General features: G+C 34.9%; 1 protein-coding gene across 9 annotated transcripts in view; it reads right to left on the bottom strand.

Moving 5' to 3' along the window:
- Positions 1-701: 701 nt before the first annotated feature.
- Mtmr2 (myotubularin related protein 2) overlaps positions 702-19,497 on the bottom strand; it is an 82,265-nt gene continuing 63,469 nt past the window's right edge. For all 9 annotated transcript variants that reach the window (XM_015489965.2, XM_048795657.1, XM_048795656.1 and 6 more), the window contains 7 exons: positions 16,782-16,970; positions 10,530-10,715; positions 8,350-8,556; positions 6,732-6,824; positions 4,433-4,546; positions 2,508-2,684; positions 702-1,898 (listed from right to left, as the gene is read on the bottom strand). In XM_015489965.2, coding sequence (XP_015345451.1) covers positions 1,737-1,898; positions 2,508-2,684; positions 4,433-4,546; positions 6,732-6,824; positions 8,350-8,556; positions 10,530-10,715; positions 16,782-16,970 — 1,128 coding nt within the window. In that variant the 3' untranslated portion in view covers positions 702-1,736. The remainder of the gene's footprint in view (positions 1,899-2,507; positions 2,685-4,432; positions 4,547-6,731; positions 6,825-8,349; positions 8,557-10,529; positions 10,716-16,781; positions 16,971-19,497) is intronic.

The following is a 19,497-nucleotide window of genomic DNA, read 5'->3' as shown; positions in this document are numbered from 1 at the left end:
TCCCAGGCTGCTGGGATTACAAGTGTGCACCCCCATGCCTAGCAAACAGAATTTTTTATACTTAGATTTCTCTTGGTTTTTTAGTGGTATTTAGTGGGTATGAGTACATTAAGACTAGAAGCTTTAAATTCTTAATCTCTTCAGCTTTCTTTTATGTTTTATCAGACCAAGATGAAAAAGCTTAAGTGAGGGAAGTAAGAGAATAGATTTATCAAATTTGGAATACCAAATTTAGCTTTATTACTATAATATTCTATTATTAGACATATTAGCTTTAATACTGACTGGCCATTTAAACACCTGTTAAATTTTTCTCGTAACAAATTTCATATGATAAAATCAGTGGATCCCGATTTTGGTAATATTGAATGTACTGATAACCATTTTTTCATTTTTGTTTATTTTTGTGTGGTGCTGAGGATCCTGCCAGGCGAGCACTCTACTGCTGAGCCACAATCCCAGCCCCCTATTTCTTCAAATCTAAGACCAACAGTAAGGATAAGACTCAGACCTGTGAATTTATGAGCAGAAAAAAATAGTTTTTGTTTCATTTGGGAGTCAAGGAGTCAAAAAATTGAATATTTCCACCTGCACCAGGCACTCCTCAGAAAAAAAAATTCCAAGAAATAGTTCTGCATGTGCGCACACGCACATGTGTGCACACACACACACCCTTAATATAACTTTAGACAAAAACAAAGTTTTAAAATTAGCTGAAATTTCTTTTAATTAAAAGACCAAGGGACAAGAAGCTTCTTAGTTACAGTACATTACATATGGCTCTCATATAGAGTAAAATAGACATCAGACAGTGAAGTGTCCATACCAGCACCAAAGTCTCAGGCAAGCAGTGAAGCAAGATTTCTTTTACTGGTATTGAGATTGTAATTCATTTTTAAATGCGGTGTGTTCTTTGGTAGGCTTAATTTGGTGGAATAAAGTAGTGAAGTATTTCATGTAAAATTTAAGCATTATACTTCTCACCATATGCTATTTATACAGTCTTCCAAAAAGGTCTTTTAAAAATTTTAAAACTTGCCAATTAGCATTAAGCAAAACAGAAAGGGGTAAAATTTTTTTTAAAAATTGGAAAAAAATGGAAATTAATCTGAATGTCTTAGAAATCTTTGAACTCCAAAATGGCTACCACTTTGTCTCCTTATGGTCCCCTAAGCCTATCTCTAAGGCATCATTCTGGAAGAGTAGAATGCCCTAATTAAGTATGTAAATAATGTCAGCAGCAATTTTTAACTACTGCCACACTATGCTTTGCCTTTCACTATATTAAGAATGGAGGTTGAACAGTGATCAATGTAAATCAATTACTACATGAAGAAAAGCCCATGATGGAGAAAAAGGTATTAAATGATTTTGATCTGTCATACATAAAGGCCTAATATAGATGATGCCACAGAACTTCAGTGTTGATTTGGTTTGAAAACTTGTTTCTCTGTGCAGTGAGCTTTCTCCAATCAAGAGGTGTATTTCTAAAGTAGTTTGTACTTTTACCAGATGTCTGAACAGGTTTAGTGTCATAATCATGTAATTACATGTGGAATTGTTTCTCTTAAGCCACCCACATTGCTATAGTTCTAAACTCATCTTAGAGACTTAAAATAAATAAAGCATCTGAACTTTTCTCTCAGAGATGGGTTCAAAATAGGGAGACTTTCTACTCATAAAGCTGCCACTGTAATGAAGAGTTCATATCAATGATGTCCTTAGTCACAATCCTTTCACACAACAGTCTGGACAGGAGTGACACATTGTGCAGGAGAGCTGGCTCTCTCTGAGGATGAGGTTGATCGGTTGGAAATTTCTCTCTGTAGTTCCTCTACTTTTTTCTGAAGCTCTGCTCGTTTAGCAAGAAGTTCTTTGTATCTATTGTGAATAGGTTCCTACAAGAGCAAAACATAAAATTATTCAACTAGGCAATCCTAGTCAAACCCAGGGTCACATCAATGTTAACACTGTTTTTTGTTGTTGTTGTTGTTTTTAGCAACTGGAACCAGTCCAAACCAGTCCCACCTTTTCTATCCATCAGTGGAGATTAAATTCAGGGACACTACTGTGATTACTAAATCTTTCACTGCCATTTCCAATGACCTCAAGTATTTCCAGACAATACCTGCTGTGGAGATGCTCCTAGAACCGGTACATCTACAAATATAACAATTATAATACATAATTATGACAATTAGAACCTAGTAGTCAAAAGATTCCTATCATTTAATTGTAGGTTTTCAGTCCTAATAGTAAACATTCAATAATATATTCACTATGAAACAGAATTTTCTTAGGCAAAGAGAACTGATTTGTCCAAAGTCAAAATGAGAAACAGGTATACTATCCAGTGTGGGACTCTTTCCAATACACATTTATAACTATCAATGGATATAGTTATAAGTATGCACAGATAATATTTCAACTAGAAATATAGAATTAAAGGGGACACATCTAATAGAATTATATTGTTCAGATGAAAACTCCCATCATTTTTATCATACCTGTGGTTTCATCCGTGGATTCCATCTTATGTAATATCCCACCCAGAGCTCTAGGTGGCGCATGCTGGCTACTGGATAAAGGACATGATTGCAATAACTCCCATAGAGAGGATTAGTGAAGTCTTCCAGCTGGCTATTTATGTAAGACCACAGTGACACAGTCCTCTTAGGAAGATTCTATCAGGAAAAATAGGTAAACATTCACATAAGCTATTTATGCTTTGGATGAAATTTGTAAAGATATATTTTGTAGTCATTAAAAAACCTTTTTTCTCAATGGAGATTTACTCGGTGACATCCTTCACTGCCATTTCCAATGCCCCCACATATTTGGTTTGGAAAACCTTTTTAATGACTGCAAAAGGAGTGGGGGTGGACTTAAACACTTTGATTTTAATGTAAGTGGGTCTATTATACTATGTGTGCTGGAAAACAGTCTGCAGTTCCTCAAAGAATTGCACTTGTCCATACAAAAACTTTGTCCCACATGTTCAAAGCAATAGTATTCATAATAGCCAAAAGATAAAAACAACCCCAAAATCCTATCAACTCATGAGTATATATAGTATGCACAATGAAATATGGTAATAAGAAGAAATTACACTCTGAAAACATTTAACACTGAGAAGATCACATAGTGATTCCATTTAAAAAAAAAAAAAATGTACAGCCAGGTATGGAAGCACATTGCCTATAAACCCAGTGATTGAAGAAGCTGAGGCAGGAGGGTCACACATGCAAGACCCTGCCTCAAAAAATAAAAAACTTAACCCCAGCATCAAAAAGAAGTCCAGAAGAGAGAAATCAGAGGGAGAAAATAGGTTAGTATTTGCCAGAAGTGGGAGAAAGGGGATTGACTACTACCAGGTATGTGACTTAACTTGGGATGATGAAAACATCCTAAAATAAATGATGGTATTATACAACCATTGCTATATGCTTTTTTTTTAAGTGGGATTCTATGGTATGCAAATGGTCCTTTAACAAAGACACACTTAAATTCATATCATTCTTTGTGGTATAAGTATACAACCCTATTTTACAAAAGCAGAGATTAAGTTGCCCAAGGTTATTCATAAGTGACAGATCCAAAGATCTCAACCAAGTAACTGGGCTTTAAAAGCTATCTTCCCTGGTATACTTTCTAAAGAATAAGAAGCTACTCTATAAATTTTTTTCGAATGAAAGTTTATGTAGGGCTGGGGTCGTGGCTCAGTGGTAGAGCGCTTGCCTTACATGTGTAAGGCACTGGGTTCGATTCTCAGCACCACATATTAAAAAAATAAAGGGTCCATCAACAATATAAGAAAAAAAAGTTTATGTAGAGAGGGGCACTGATCAAGATGGTTAAAATGTTCACACAAAAAGATGTATTCCGAAAAACAAGAAAACATCCAATTTACTACTTAACAGTGATCTCTCTGGGTAAGAGGAATACTGGGGAAAAAATTTATACAGCGTTATCTTAATAGTATTTAAAATCTTCATCATAGTTACTACAGTGTTACTTTATAGTAATTTTAAAATGTAATTTATACACAGAATATATTTTGGGATTTGAGCTACCCATTCAAAGGTGTGCTTTCTGCTGATTTATATTTTTCTACACCTGCTTTGAAAGATTTCCATCCTATGTGGAATAATGGGAACACTCATGCTCCTCAGAGTCCCATATACTTCAGTTCTCTTTAGCAGACACTACTTTCCACCCTCAGCTGATAGCTAGCACCATCAGCCTTGTGATGGGTATTTCAAAATAGACCAGTGCCACATATGTGGGAGAAAGTAATTACATTATTGCTTACAAGATAAAATATGACCAAAAGGTAATATTAAAAAAAAAAAGAAAAAACCCTGCTTGGTTGCTATCAATCATTTTTGTAGGGATAATGCAAGGAAGGGGTAGGCCACAGCTCATATTTTACCTCTTTTCCTCTCTGCTGTTCACTGTTACAAAGGAATGTTCCAAACAAGCAGCTGTATAGGTGGTCCAAAATGGTAATGAGAAAATATTCATTGAATTCAAATGCAGTAGGAAACTGTAAATTGAACATCACATATGCATAAGATTAAGACTTTTTAGGCATATTCATCCTCATGAGTAGATTCTTTGTAGTACTTTTTAAAAATTATGTCTAACGACATTTAAAACTATATATCTAAGCCGTTATGCCATTATTAGCTTGCTTTTCTATTCGAAAATCCTTTGTCACTTTTCTCAGGTAATTTCTCTGGAGACTTCTTTTTCTTATGCAAAAGTTAGAATGGTGTGCTTTTCTGTATACTCTCTCAACCCTATGCTTACTGGAAGCTGAATTTTGACTTGGGCAATTTCCCTTCCCATAATAAGGTTTTTCTATAAATTTTCAAAAACGTAATTTTGTTTTCAGGAATTAAACTATCAATATGTTGTCCAGAAAAATCAATACTAGACAAAACTATCCTTCACATATATGTACATAATTTATAAGGCAACAATACTTATCTTTTTTCAAAGAACATCCTGGTGAATTAAGGCCCCTCATACCCTGTACTTAGGTAGCATCTTTCTCTCTGATCAAACCCAGTGCCTCATGCCTGCTAGGCAAGCACTCTACCACTGAGCTACAACTCCAGCCCCTGTCAATGGATATTCTAATTTTAGGAAATTAATCAAATGAATGATTACAGAATGTAAAATGGTAAGTTAACATGGCAGATTTCTACAACTAAGGACAATTCCTAGTCCCTGAGTAATTTTTGTGGCTGGGAAACTAAAGAACCAGAAGATCAAGCATATGCCATTAACAAAAAACTAGCTGACTATAAGTATATCCCATTTTTTCCCTTAATAAATCCCATCTGTGTTTATTAAAAAAATTTAATGGCCTTATTTACTAGGCAAAAATGAATACATCCTGGCTCACTAAATAAGCCCATGAAGCTAAGCCTGTGATTAGTTTTTCAATCTTTTGACAAAAGTATTAGCTAAGTTATGAGAAGATAGCTTATTCAGTGGGCATTTCATCACAAGGAAACTAAAATAGCTGGGCAATAATTTCCCCATTTTTTTTTAAACATGCGTAAAACATAAAGGAACTTCCAACAAGAGCTTTCTGATCCCAACCAGGAGGGGTAATAGGCAGGAAAGGTATAGAATGTGGCCTAATTACAACATAATTGTCCTACTTTAACAAATATGCTATTTAAGTCTGCAGTAGTATTCAATTATTTATAAACTTTTAATGATTGTTTAGGAAGAAAACAGCCACCTTCAAGACACAAAGCTCATAACTTAGGAAACAAAACTGAATTGTTGCACACATTTTCTGTGTTAAAATCCTACCCTCACGTAATTTTGACATCTATGACAATGCTTCATTTATCATAGAAGGTTTCAAAATAATCCACCCAAGCTGAAATGCTAAGAAAAAAAAACTATAAAATATACAATTGACAAGTCATCTATTTTAATATTTTATTGAAGCTAAAATATTTATTCCAAAGCAGGGCCAATGGGTGCCCTACTTTATATTCACGTAGCAGTCTTAACTAAAACAAAGTTTGAGGCCTAACAAATTGCCAGATAAATAGCATACTGATGAGCTGCATTCAACTTTTGGGTTTGGGAATGACTTTTATGAGTTACAATTAAATCATATTTTTACGGCACTGACCCTTTTTCAGACTATTCTCATATGTTTCCGAAAACATTAAGTGTATGTACATTAATATTTCAATTAAATATTTTTTACAAAGCTTTTAGAAGGTTTAAAATATTTATGTAACTATACTCTTCATACTTAAAGGAGGTATATCTGTCACCTACCTTGTAATAATTTCTATCTGAACATATTTTTTTCCTTAAAATTGTTAAAATTACTAAAATAGGATTTTATTTTGCTTGGGCTACCTAGCATATTTATTCACCTTCCTTAGTAATGTATAGAAAAGCCTCTGTGTGAGCACACTACTATTTTTAACACTTTTGTTCATAGCAAAGGAGGAAACTTCTCAAATTATTAATGCCACTCTCTGAATAGCCAATAGAATCAAAATTGTAAAGTGTTTAATATTACTCCCAAACAAAGACATTTATGTGTCAATAAATAACAGCGTTATCACTTGGAAAGGTTATAAGAATTTCTCTTTCATGTGAACTGTAAGATAATGATGACTAAATTTCCCAACTCTGACTCTGAGCTTAAAGGAGATATGTAAGAATGGATACCCCAGAGAAGCTACCTGTCTTGTCATTTGCCACACACAGTCAATAAACTGAAGGAAAACAGGTGATCTTTCTGCATCTGCATGGTTCTTATCTCCATGGCCAACTCTCTGAAGCAAAGAAAGTGAAATGTTAAATGTAGGAATTTTTAATGGAAATTATTTTCCAACAAAAGTAATATTTGGTCAATATTTTAAACTTCAGAAACATTTTTTAAAGAACACACTGCAAAGGAAATAGAAATCACCTTAATTCCAACCAAGCAGATATTTTTATTAACATTTTGATATGAACTTCCAGATTTTTTTTCTGACATGAAATGCTATGATAGGGATTACCACCTTGTTTAATAAATGAAACCTAGATCCTAAAAGATTGATAATGGAATATGAGTAGTCAGACCTCCAAGGCTAGATTTTCATTTGGGAGATTTACTTTCCTCTAATAAAGAACAGTTACTTTGTACATTGGTTTCAGAAAGTACCCCTATTAAAAATACCTCGGCCAGTAAATACAGAGTATATATCTCATCAGGAGGAACTACATTAGCACAAATCTTTTCAAACCTTTCAACAGTACCTGCCATCCACCTGCATTCATCTATATGGTTTCTCAGTTCTTTCCTCCTTTGAGGCCCTTTTATACAGATGATTCAAACAGAACCCTGCTCCATATTCCAAAGCAGGGATTAATTCTAAAAGTGTTGCCTATAAATTTATGGGGGCCTTGAGGCCAAAACTTTTCACAATAAGAAAGGTATTTTTATTTACTTTCTCCAATATGTTGGCATTTGTACTAATGGTGTAAAAGCAATAAAGGATAAAACTTAAGTGCCTTAACAGGAATCAATCAAGGCAATAGTGCCAAACTGCAATAGTAATAATTACTGTCTTAAGTTTTTAGAAAACTGTTATCTACCACACTGAGCTTAAAGACTTTCCTGATAAAATCAGTGATGGTATTAACTAAATCAGAAGGTTTTGAGAATAATTGTTAGCCTACATTAACCATGTCATTTGATAAGCAGATCTTTGCTTTTTTATAGCACCATACTTTGAATTCATAGGGCTATTTAGTCCAATTGGGAATGCATGGACCCTAAGGTACTTCCAATTCTGAAATTTAGCAACCTAAAAATAAAATTTGAATAACACAGAGGGCTCAAAATCTTGTTATTTCCGTAAAAGTATCTGTGATTTTCATATATATGATCATTATAGCTTTAGAACCTCATAAAGATAATAAAAAAGCTGTGTTTTATTCCCAACTTTTAATTTTTTTTCTCCTTTACTTCTAAGTACTTTAAGAATAACAATTGTCTTTTGATAAGTCTAGAAAAAGCTAGAAGTACTTTGTAATTTTATTACCATTCACAAATTTTGGAGGGAAATCACCCATGGACATGACTCAATAGTATCTGATATTTCCAGATAGAAATCAGAGAAGACTCACTGGGCCAGACATCTGACTAACAGCCCTGGCTCCATGTTGTAGTCACACTTAAGATATCCTAATACTGTTCTAATACAAAGCATATGAGGAGTCTGCCCCACTGGATAAATGACTATTTATCTGGGACTATTATTTTAACAGGCCTTACATGAGATGCATCATGAGTCAAGGTTCATTACTCACTAGTTGAAATCTATGTCCAAAGCTTAGCCACTCTTTCTCCACAAGGACTTCAAATCCTCGTATTGTGCGATAGTATCCATCCAACATAAGCATGGCTAGGGAAGTTAGCTGAGCTGTGCGATCCCAACCATCACTGCAGTGTACCACCACAGATGTCTTCCCTGACTCTACCTTGTCAGCAATCCGAAGAGCCCCTGCAAGAATAAGCTGGAAAATATATTTTCTACATGAAATTTTTAAAAAGTAAAATACTTCTAAAAATTTTTACTAATAATGTAGTTTTCTTGCACATATCAACATGGGGAGAAAAGAAAATTATAAACAGAATTTTTGTACATGGTAAAATATGCATAAATTTGATTTTAAAACTAGAAAATCTTATCTTTCTTTTTAAACCAATGCTTACTTAACCACATACCTAACAGGAATAAAACTGGATCTTTTCTAATATTCTATAGAATTTGTTACTTAGACTACGAAGATTTATATATCACATAACACAAAATTAGCACTTATAAACTTTAGAGTAAGCTACTTTTCTTTAGTAAGCATGAAAATTCTCATCAGATTAATGTTAATTTACCTGGTATCTAATTTCGGCCCTTACTTTGATACATATGCAGAAACTCTCTGCAAAATAAAGTTATTTACTTGGAAAAGTCTTGGGTGAAAAACCAAACAATCAGATGTAGCCAAGAAAGCCACAAAAACTATCCTTAAAAGTGGATAATACAGCATTCTCTGCAGTGACTCTATAATATCATAATTAGAGAAAAATCTGGCATCACAGAGATCAGAATAAAGAAAACAGATTTACTAAACTTGGGAAATGCCATGAGATCACTTTCATCATAATTATTAGGCATATTCTGGAAATGGGGCACTCTAAAGCAATCTCAGTCCTGACTAATCAGAGTCATTTATGACCATTTAAAAAACACATGTAAGTATATGGCCCCATTTTCCAATAGCTCTAATTCACTGTTTTAAATAAGTCACCTGTAATTCAAATGTATATGCACACATAAGAATCATTAACCCAAATCCTTAGTTAAGACTGATCAGGAAGGACTATCCAGAATAGTAGCTCATTCATTTATTCATAAACAATTATGGAGTCCCTAACTATGTGGCAGGCACTGTTCTAGGTGGGAAATAAAGCAGTGAAAAAAACAAAGAACCTGTTTAATATTAGAAACTGAAATTCTACTTGGGGGAGTCCGGACAGGCACAGAAAAGACAGATATCCATAACTGAAAAATCTCTGCAAGGGGATATAAAGAGTACTAGTAGATCTGTTATTTTGCATGAAGTATTTGGGAAAGGCCTCTCTGAGAAGGTGATATTTGAGATCTGAAGAAAGTGAATGGTAGGTAAGCCTTGCCTGTGTGAGGACTGGCAGAGGAGAAAGTCCAATCAGACTGTTATGTCTTTAATCCTTAGGGAAACTTGTTTCTGTTACAGCCAACCTTTTCGAGAGAATGTTGTATCTGGTAATGAAAGGCCCTGATGTTACTGAGATTCACACCATACCTGAAAATATATATAATTATGTTAACTAAAATAGTTTGGTGCTGCAAACATTAAATTGGCATGGTGGGTAAATTAGTATTCACATGATACTCTCCAGGGGATTTAACGTCCAAATAGTATCCTTCATTCAACTACTATACCTTATTCCTCTGAGCAGGATGATTTTAACCTCACATCATACAACATGTATTTACTAGGTACCTCCTATTCCTTGCTATCCAAGTTCCTCAGGGGACAAAAAGGAAATATGATTTATTCAGTCTAGGTCACCTATTGTTTGACCTAACAAAAGCAATAGAGTATTACCTAATTAAATGGAAAGGAAAAGGGAAATGTGGAGTTCAGAGAAAATGGAAATGGATATAATCTGCAAAGATTTCATGGAAGAAATGATAAATGAACTGGATCAGAAGGATGAATAGAATTCAGATAGGATCAGAAAGAGGGAAATAAAGAAGTACAACAAAACCCAAAGCACAAGGCAGGAAATGTAATTCATTCAACAAACATCAAATTTAAAAGTATCAAAGCAGTTATCAACTCCTCACTGTTCAGAAAGATTTTTATGCTGATTTCAATTATAAAAGCTAATACAGACAAAAGGTTAGAGAAAGTCCTTGTTTGAGAAATAGTAACACATCACACACCTTAATATGTTCTAGCCAGTGAGTAGATTCCAAGTTAGACAGCCAGTGAGTTTCCTCAATGTTGGGGTACACAATCTCTTTAAGTTTTCGTAATGATTCTCTCATGACATGAATATTATGGATATCCAGAAAAACTAGTTCTGCATTTTGATAAGCATCTTCACTTTCATAACCTCCACCTTTTGCCTGGAAAGAGGCACACATCACAGTATATCATAAATGAATATATCCATTATCTGTGGATATCCATGAAAAAGTTCCATGAAATACCTCAAAACATAAAAGAAGATGCACATTACTGGTGCCCAGGAAAACCCCATGGGAGAATGTAAATGATTGGATGCAACTTAGCACAACCATGCTATACCTCATGTTCTTTGTAAAACAAAAATATGTACTTACCATTCCTTAAGTGGCAGTTATAAATATTAAATGCTAAACTTAGGTATTTGAATGTTTAAAAACACTTTTTCCTACCCATATTTCAACTTCTGTCCTAACAATTACTTACAGAAGACTTTCCTTCATACCTACTAAAATCACCAAACTTAAGTTCCATGTGCAGCAACCCCATGTGTGGTTCAACCATGCTACTTTACCTCCCTGCCTCTTCACATCATTTTAATCTTAATATCTGCAGGATAAATTATAACAGCTTATTTTTAAATAAGTATAAAGGTATAGGATTCACATCTACAAAACAGAATGAGAAAATATTTGGTGTTTTTCAAAATAAGCTATAACTGGAAAGGAGAACCTAATTTTTTCTGAACCAAATAATTATGACTAAAACATGATCCTATCTTCCACCTAACATGTATAAAATTTCACTGCTGAGAGCCCCATAAGAAACAAAAGTACTAGAGAAGCCACTGTAGTTATATAAAATTAGGTGATCATGACTTAAAACTTCATAATTCATACCTCTGAAAACAACAAAACTCACCAATTCCTAACCGACATATTACCAAAAGAATAGAAGTTCAGATTTCTTGACACTAACAGTCTAGGAAACAGTTTGGATTCATGATTAGCACAATTACAAAATTAGCAGTGTTTCAGTGGCTACCTGGTAACAAGGATTATTTCTGAAGAATGGGGATAAGACAGGATGAAGGTGGAGAGACTTCAAATCAAATTTTTTGAAGCAATTTTTAGAAAGATGGCAGTGGTGGCAACTACAAAGAATCTATAACAAAAATACAGAATAAAAATGTTCTGGAATCAGATGTTGTTTTGGTTATATAACTGTCAATACACTAAAGAGTATACTTAAAAATAGTGCACAGTGCACTATCTCCATACAACTGTTAAAAAAAAGAATAACTACATAATAAAATTTAAAAAAAAATTTTAAAGATAACCGTGACAGTATATCCCATCAAACTCCAAAATGCCAACAGGCAGAACAAAGGAAGGACAGCCACAAGGTCAAGCTGCTTATCAGTACACAGGAGTAAACAAAAGAAAGCAGTGGACACATGGAAGATAAGAAAAACCTAAGAGTATTTGTTTTGTTTCTTTGCTTTGGTTTTCTTTTAGAACTACAGGTAAGCACAATAGGTTAATTTCCCAAGTGCATCTGAAATTGAGAGGAGTCTGTTCATTTAACAGCTGATAAACACAACAATAGAGGTAAATTTAAGGGCCAGCTCTATCTAGCCCTTATACACTCTTGGATCTGACTGGCCATGTATCCCTTCAGCTCAAAGCATAATGAAAATTGAGCAGGACACAGGCAATGAAAAGAAATCTGGATAAAAGTGGGCAGGGGGACAGTTAGGATTAGGAGGGGCAGAGGTGTGGGTGAAGAGTAGGAAAGACAAATTGGAGTCAAGATACTAGGATGTAAGATTTCACATTTTTTTAATGCTGCATAAAAACAAAAGGATGCTCAGTGAAATGAGCACTTTAGACTTCAGGGCATGCCTCACTTTTGTATGCCATCATCATCTAACTTCCCTTTTGAAAGTTCAGGATAACTAGTTTCACCTTAAAATGAATAGCAGGAAGATGACTGATATATAAGATATCTAAAAATATAAAGAGAGCTGGGGATGTGGCTCAAGCAGTAGCGCGCTCGCCTGGCATGCATGCGTCCTGGGTTCGATCCTGAGCACCATATACAAACAAAGATGTGTCCACCGAAAACTAAAAAATAAATATTAAAAATTTTCTCTCTCCCCCACCCTCGCTCTCTCTAAAAATAAAATAAAATAAAAATATAAAGACTGAGCAGCATTCATAATATCCCTACAGACAATACCACATAAAACTAAACCATCTATCTTCATGTAAGCTAAAGACATTTTAAAAATAATACCAGGCATGAAAACAACATAGGATTGAAAAACCTCAAATAAATTACAGAAATTTAGGAACAAATGACAAATAAAATATCACTTCAGAAATAAAGACTAAAAGGAATACAAGCTCCGCTGAAACAAATGAGTGAAAAGGAAGTCTTAAAACCCCAAAAAACATCAGAAAAACAGAAAGAATTAAAGAGAAAGTAGCAAATGATGAAGTAAGTAAAGAGTAAACACAAATTTAAAAGGAATACCTGAAGAAAAGAGCCATGTCAAGAAAACCAAATAAATATTAAGAATTATAATTAAAATGTCAATTTTTAAATATTGAAAATTACAAAACAAAATAGCAGACAAGTATACCTGAGAATGCAGACACAAAACACCTAACATTAACACATAATCCGGGATAGGGTGGGGGATGTGGTGCAGGAAAAAAAAAATCCTTTGGATATTCACACAAAATCAGTGACTTAGAGAATTTTTTCAAACTTGTTAAAACATTATGCCAAAAGAAAATGGAATAATGTATTTCAGGTACTCAGGAAAATCAACTGTGAGCCGTGGACTATATATATAGTAAAAGTGATTTTCCATTATTAAAAAAAAAAATTCTATCAGCAAGCAGCTTAGAGAATGTTGTTCCCCTGCACCCTTGCTGAAATACTAGAGAACAAACTTCAGAATACCCCCCAAAATGGGAGGGACTAGAAAGACATAAATAGAAAAAAGTGGCGACATTGGTTTTAATATCATTATCCCTCAATATCTGTAGAGAACTGACTCCAGGATCCCTCAAATCCATGGATGCTCAAGTGTCTCACATAAAATGACATGGTATTTGCAGATGACCTGTGCACATCTCCTGTTCAGATGACTTAGTATCTAATTAAATATTAGTACCTAATGTAAATTCTAAGCAAATAGTTGTTATACTGTACTATTTAGGAAATAATGACAAGAAAAAAGTATACTTATTTGATATACATGCAACTTTTAAAAAAATATTTTCAGCTGGGCACGGTGGCACACTACTTTAATCCCAGCAGCTCATGAGGCTGAAACAGGGGGATCAAAAGTTTAAAGCCAGCCCCAGCAACTTAGACCCTCAGCAAGTTAGTAAGACCCAGTCTCAAAATAAAAAATAAAAAAGGCTGGGGATGTGGCTCAGTGGTAAAGCACCTGTGAGTTCAATCCCCAGTACCAAAAGCCAAAACAAAATAAACAGTTTCAAATCTGTGGATGTAAAATCATTAGAAACAGAAAGATGAATGTATACAGCTAATTACAGAAACAAAACATAGAAGGGAAAGGTCTATGTATAAAAGTGAAAATATGTAAAGGCTATATATTGTTGCAATACAGATATAATTTTCTTGTCCACTGAAAAGACCTAGGAACAGAACCAAGCCAATTAATAAGTGAGCATCCTTAGCAACAGATCATGATTTGAAATACCATTTCCTACCAACAGAAACCAGTACTTCTTGAAGAAATGATTCTTCCCATCTGGGGCAGAACATATACAAGATTTCCTGATGAATTTGGTGTATTCTATTATACCAGACAGCTTCTTGTGTCAGTTAGCTTTTTGTTAGTATAACAAATATTTGAGATAATTAAATTATAAAGAGAAAAAGTCTACTTTGGCTCACAATTTTAGAGGTTTGACTTCATAATCAGTTGACTCCACTTCTTTTAGGCTTGTGCTTAGGCAACACATCATGGCAGGAACACATGGAGAAGCAAAACCATTTACTTCATGGCAGGCAAGTGAAAGAGGAAGATGCCACAGTTACACATTCCCTTTAAGGACATGCCCCCAACTGCGTGAAAACCTGCCAGTAGGCTCCCCACTTCTTAAAGCTAGCCCAGCAACTTAGGCCCTCAGCACCTCCCAAAAGGGCTTTGGGTTAGAGACCAAGGCTGAACACATGGGCCTTAGAGGGACGGACACTTCTCCAAACCATAGTAATTACTAACTCCGAAGATAAGTTGAAAAGCCTGCCTCTGACCAAAGATGAGAAAATTTTTTACTTCAAAAAAGTATATATGGAGGAGTAGGGAGGATAGGAAGGGCAGCAAAATAGAATAGACAATAAATAGGATTGATGTATGTACATTCCATGTATGTATTATATGTCAAAATACATTCTGCTGTCATGTATGACTAAAAAAAAATAAAAATAAATCGTATGGTTAAAAAAAAAAAGTATATTTGTTGGGGCTGGGGATGTGGCTCAAGTGGTAGCGCGCTCGCCTGGCATGCGTGTGGCCCGGGTTCGATCCTCAGCACCACATACGAACAAAGATGTTGTGTCCGCCGAAAATTTAAAAAATAAATATTAAAATTCTCTCTCTCTCTTTAAAAAACAGTATATTTGTAAAAGATTAGAAAATGCTAACTATAAATACATGAGTTCACAGTGATACTTTAATAATAGAACACCACCATTTTGTAACCATCAGTGTTTTAATATATCTAGGCACTGAGCATCAATAGCCGCTAATACCCCATGTGCCTCATGGTGTACCAACCTATAGTCCTGCTAAAGGGACTGAATCTAAATCTGAAAACCTCTGGATTCATTTGACAGAAATTCAGGGGACCAGAAGAATGATGGACACATTATGATGCAACCAGCCAAGTGTGGGCTGTGAGAAATCTACAGATAAAATATAAGCAATACATGGGTAAAGGGAGGACTACAGATTAAGAAACTTATTGAGTAATATTTTAAAAGGTAAGACTAAAAAACAAAGCCTAAGGATGCATACTTTGGGATAAAAATATAAAGAAATGCATGAAAAGAATTATTTAAAAATTAGAGTCATTACTTTTGTCAGGAGTAGAAGGTGAAATTGGAGCAAAGCATTCATGTAAGCCTTAATGAGGCTGAAAAAGTTTTAATTCTTGACATGGGTCATGGCTACACAAAATAGTCACATAGTAATTCATTAAGCTACTACAAATAAAAATGTGTTGTAACCTTAGTAAATAAGGGTTTATACTTTCATCAATTGAAACAGGGATCTGTGCACAGTGAACTATGCATAGGGATGCTTTTTGATAATATTAAAGAATTTAACATTTCACCCTGCCAACTTTTCTGTTCTTTATTCTCCTCTGATCCTAGAGAAGGATCCTAAGTCTCATTCCTGTTTATCCATGGCATAAAGCTTAGGAAGGACTAGCAATTACTCTAAGAATATATACCAGTTCTTGCACTAAGGGTTTCATTTACACATTATCTCATTTTATTTTTATGCCCTATAACTGAAGAATTTATGATTTAGGAGGCCATGCTCTTCCTTGTTTCCTTTAAGGAATATATTTACAGTTTAATAAAGAATAGCTAGATCTCACAATGCTCTCAAAAAGCAAAGCAGAATGGAAATAAGAACATCTTTCACAATTTAATTAAAGGGTTGATTGTCCAATCACTGTTCCTAATAGCAAAAAAGCAAGCAAAAAGCTTAAATAGCCAACAATGGTTTGGTATAATTGGTTATTGTGGCTTGAAATGATATTATAGATTAATTTCTACTACCTAGAAATATACTGTGTTAATTTTTAAGAAAAGGAACTAAAATTCCAATTTGTTTCAAATATACATGCATATGTATACACACTGGTCTGAAAGTATAAGCAAAGTTTAGTGGTGTTTCTCAGTTACAGAATTGGCGGTGTTCAAAACTATTTTCTTCTTTTTGCTTATCTGTATTAACCAATTCTTCTATAATGCATATAAACTGCAATCTTAAAAAGATTAAATAACGACTAAAAATCACATCATCAAATAGAAGAGCCAAAATTAGAAACTCCCTATTTACCACTGAAAAGCCTGGAGGTTTTTTACTTTTTACTACATGGGCTCCTGTCAAATTCATCTGATGTAAGAAACGCACAATTACATTCTTAATTACTGAAAGACAATCTCACCTTATTGGCAACAGCATTAACACTGGGTCGGGCATCAAATATAAAGATTTTGTGAGACTGGGCATTGGAATCCATGATGGCTTGAAGGTATTTTTCATCATCTTTGTTTCGCTTCCCACTCACTCCTACCATGGGCTGGCTACATCGAGTGATTGTGGCTTGACTTTCAGGATGAACCCAAGATAAAACCTTAAAGGTGAAAATGGGAACACACCCTTTATATGCTTCTGTTTTTAATGTTTCTTTAAAAACAGTCCTCTCTGAAGCTCTGCTTTCCAACTGAATCCAAAGCCTCGCCATAAAAGGACAGCTCACAGTATCCAGAAAAATTATTATCTTTCAAGCCAACTCTGGCATGTGCAAAAGTTGGTCTAATTCTTTTTTTTTTTTATTGTTGGTTGTTCAAAACATTACATAGTTCTTGATATATCATCTTTCACACTTTGCTTCAAGTGGGTTATGAACTCCCATTTTTAGCCCATATACAGATTGCAGAATCACATCAATTACACATCCATTGATTTACATATTGCCATACTAGTGACTGTCGTGTTCTGCTACCTTTCCTATCCTCTACTATCCCCCCTCCCCTCTTCTCTCTCTACCCCCTCTACTGACCTTCATTTCTCCCCCTTGTATTATTTTTCCCTTTCCCCTCATTTCCTCTTGTATGTTCTTTTGTATAACCCTGAGGGTCTCCTTCCATTTCCATGCAATTTCCCTTTTCTCTCCCTTTCCCTCCCACCTCTCATCTCTGTTTAATGTTAATCTTCTTTTCATGCTCTTCGTCCCTACTCTGTTCTTAGTTACTCTCCTTATATCAAAGAAGACATTTGGCATTTGTTTTTTAGGGATTGGCTAGCTTCACTTAGCATAATCTGCTCTAGTGCCATCCATTTCCCTGCAAATTCTATGATTTTGTCATTTTTTAATGCAGAGTAATACTCCATTGTGTATAAATGCCACATTTTTTTTATCCATTCGTCTATTGAAGGGCATCTAGGTTGGTTCCACAGTCTTGCTATTGTGAATTGTGCTGCTATGAACATCGATGTAGCAGTGTCCCTGTAGCATGCTCTTTTTAGGTCTTTAGGGAATAGACCAAGAAGGGGAATAGCTGGGTCAAATGGTGGCTCCATTCCCAGCTTTCCAAGAAATCTCCATACTGCTTTCCAAATTGGCTGCACCAATTTGCAGTCCCACCAGCAATGTACAAGTGTACCCTTTTCCCCACATCCTCGCCAGCACTTGTTGTTGTTTGACTTCATAATGGCTGCCAATCTTACTGGAGTGAGATGGTATCTTAGGGTGGTTTTGATTTGCATTTCTCTGACTGCTAGAGATGGTGAGCATTTTTTCATGTACTTGTTGATTGATTGTATGTCCTCCTCTGAGAAGTGTCTGTTCAGGTCCTTGGCCCATTTGTTGATTGGGTTGTTTGTTCTCTTATTGTCTAATTTTTTGAGTTCTTTGTATACTCTGGATATTAGGGCTCTATCTGAAGTGTGAGGAGTAAAGATTTGTTCCCAGGATGTAGGCTCCCTATTTACCTCTCTTATTGTTTCTTTTGCTGAGAAAAAACTTTTTAGTTTGAGTAAGTCCCATTTGTTGATTCTAGTTATTAACTTTTGTGCTATGGGTGTCCTATTGAGGAATTTGGAGCCCGACCCCACAGTATGTAGATCGTAGCCAACTTTTTCTTCTATCAGACGGCGTGTCTCTGATTTGATATCAAGCTCCTTGATCCATTTTGAATTAACTTTTGTGCATGGCGAGAGAAAGGGATTCAGTTTCATTTTGTTGCATATGGATTTCCAGTTTTCCCAGCACCATTTGTTGAAGATGCTATCCTTCCTCCATTGCATGCTTTTAGCCCCTTTATCAAATATAAGATAGTTGTAGTTTTGTGGATTGGTTTCTGTGTCCTCTATTCTGTACCATTGGTCCACCCGCCTGTTTTGGTACCAGTACCATGCTGTTTTTGTTACTATTGCTCTGTAGTATAGTTTGAAGTCTGGTATCGCTATACCGCCTGATTCACACTTCCTGCTTAGCATTGTTTTTGCTATTCTGGGTCTTTTATTTTTCCATATGAATTTCATGATTGCTTTCTCTATTTCTACAAGAAATGCCGTTGGGATTTTGATTGGCATTGCATTAAACCTATAGAGAACTTTTGGTAATATCGCCATTTTGATGATGTTAGTTCTGCCTATCCATGAACAGGGTATATTTTTCCATCTTCTAAGATCTTCTTCTATTTCTCTCTTTAGGGTTCTGTAGTTTTCATTGTATAAGTCTTTCACCTCTTTTGTTAGGTTGATTCCCAAGTATTTTATTTTTTTTGAAGATATTGTGAATGGAGTGGTTGTCCTCATTTCCATTTCAGAGGATTTGTCGCTGATATACAGGAATGCCTTTGATTTATGCGTGTTGATTTTATATCCTGCCACTTTGCTGAATTCATTTATTAGCTCTAATAGTTTCTTTGTAGAGCCTTTTGGGTCTGCTAGGTATAGAATCATATCATCTGCAAATAGTGATAATTTAAGTTCTTCTTTTCCTATTTTGATGCCTTTAATTTCTTTCGTCTGTCTAATTGCTCTGGCCAGTGTTTCGAGAACTATGTTGAACAGAAGTGGAGAGAGAGGGCATCCCTGTCTTGTTCCAGATTTTAGAGGGAATGCCTTCAGTTTTTCTCCATTCAGAATGATGC

Source organism: Marmota marmota, unplaced genomic scaffold, assembly GCF_001458135.2.
Source record: "Marmota marmota marmota unplaced genomic scaffold, marMar, whole genome shotgun sequence".
In the NCBI taxonomy this organism is placed as follows: domain Eukaryota; kingdom Metazoa; phylum Chordata; class Mammalia; order Rodentia; family Sciuridae; genus Marmota; species Marmota marmota.
This window is presented reverse-complemented; position numbering and strand designations above follow the sequence as displayed.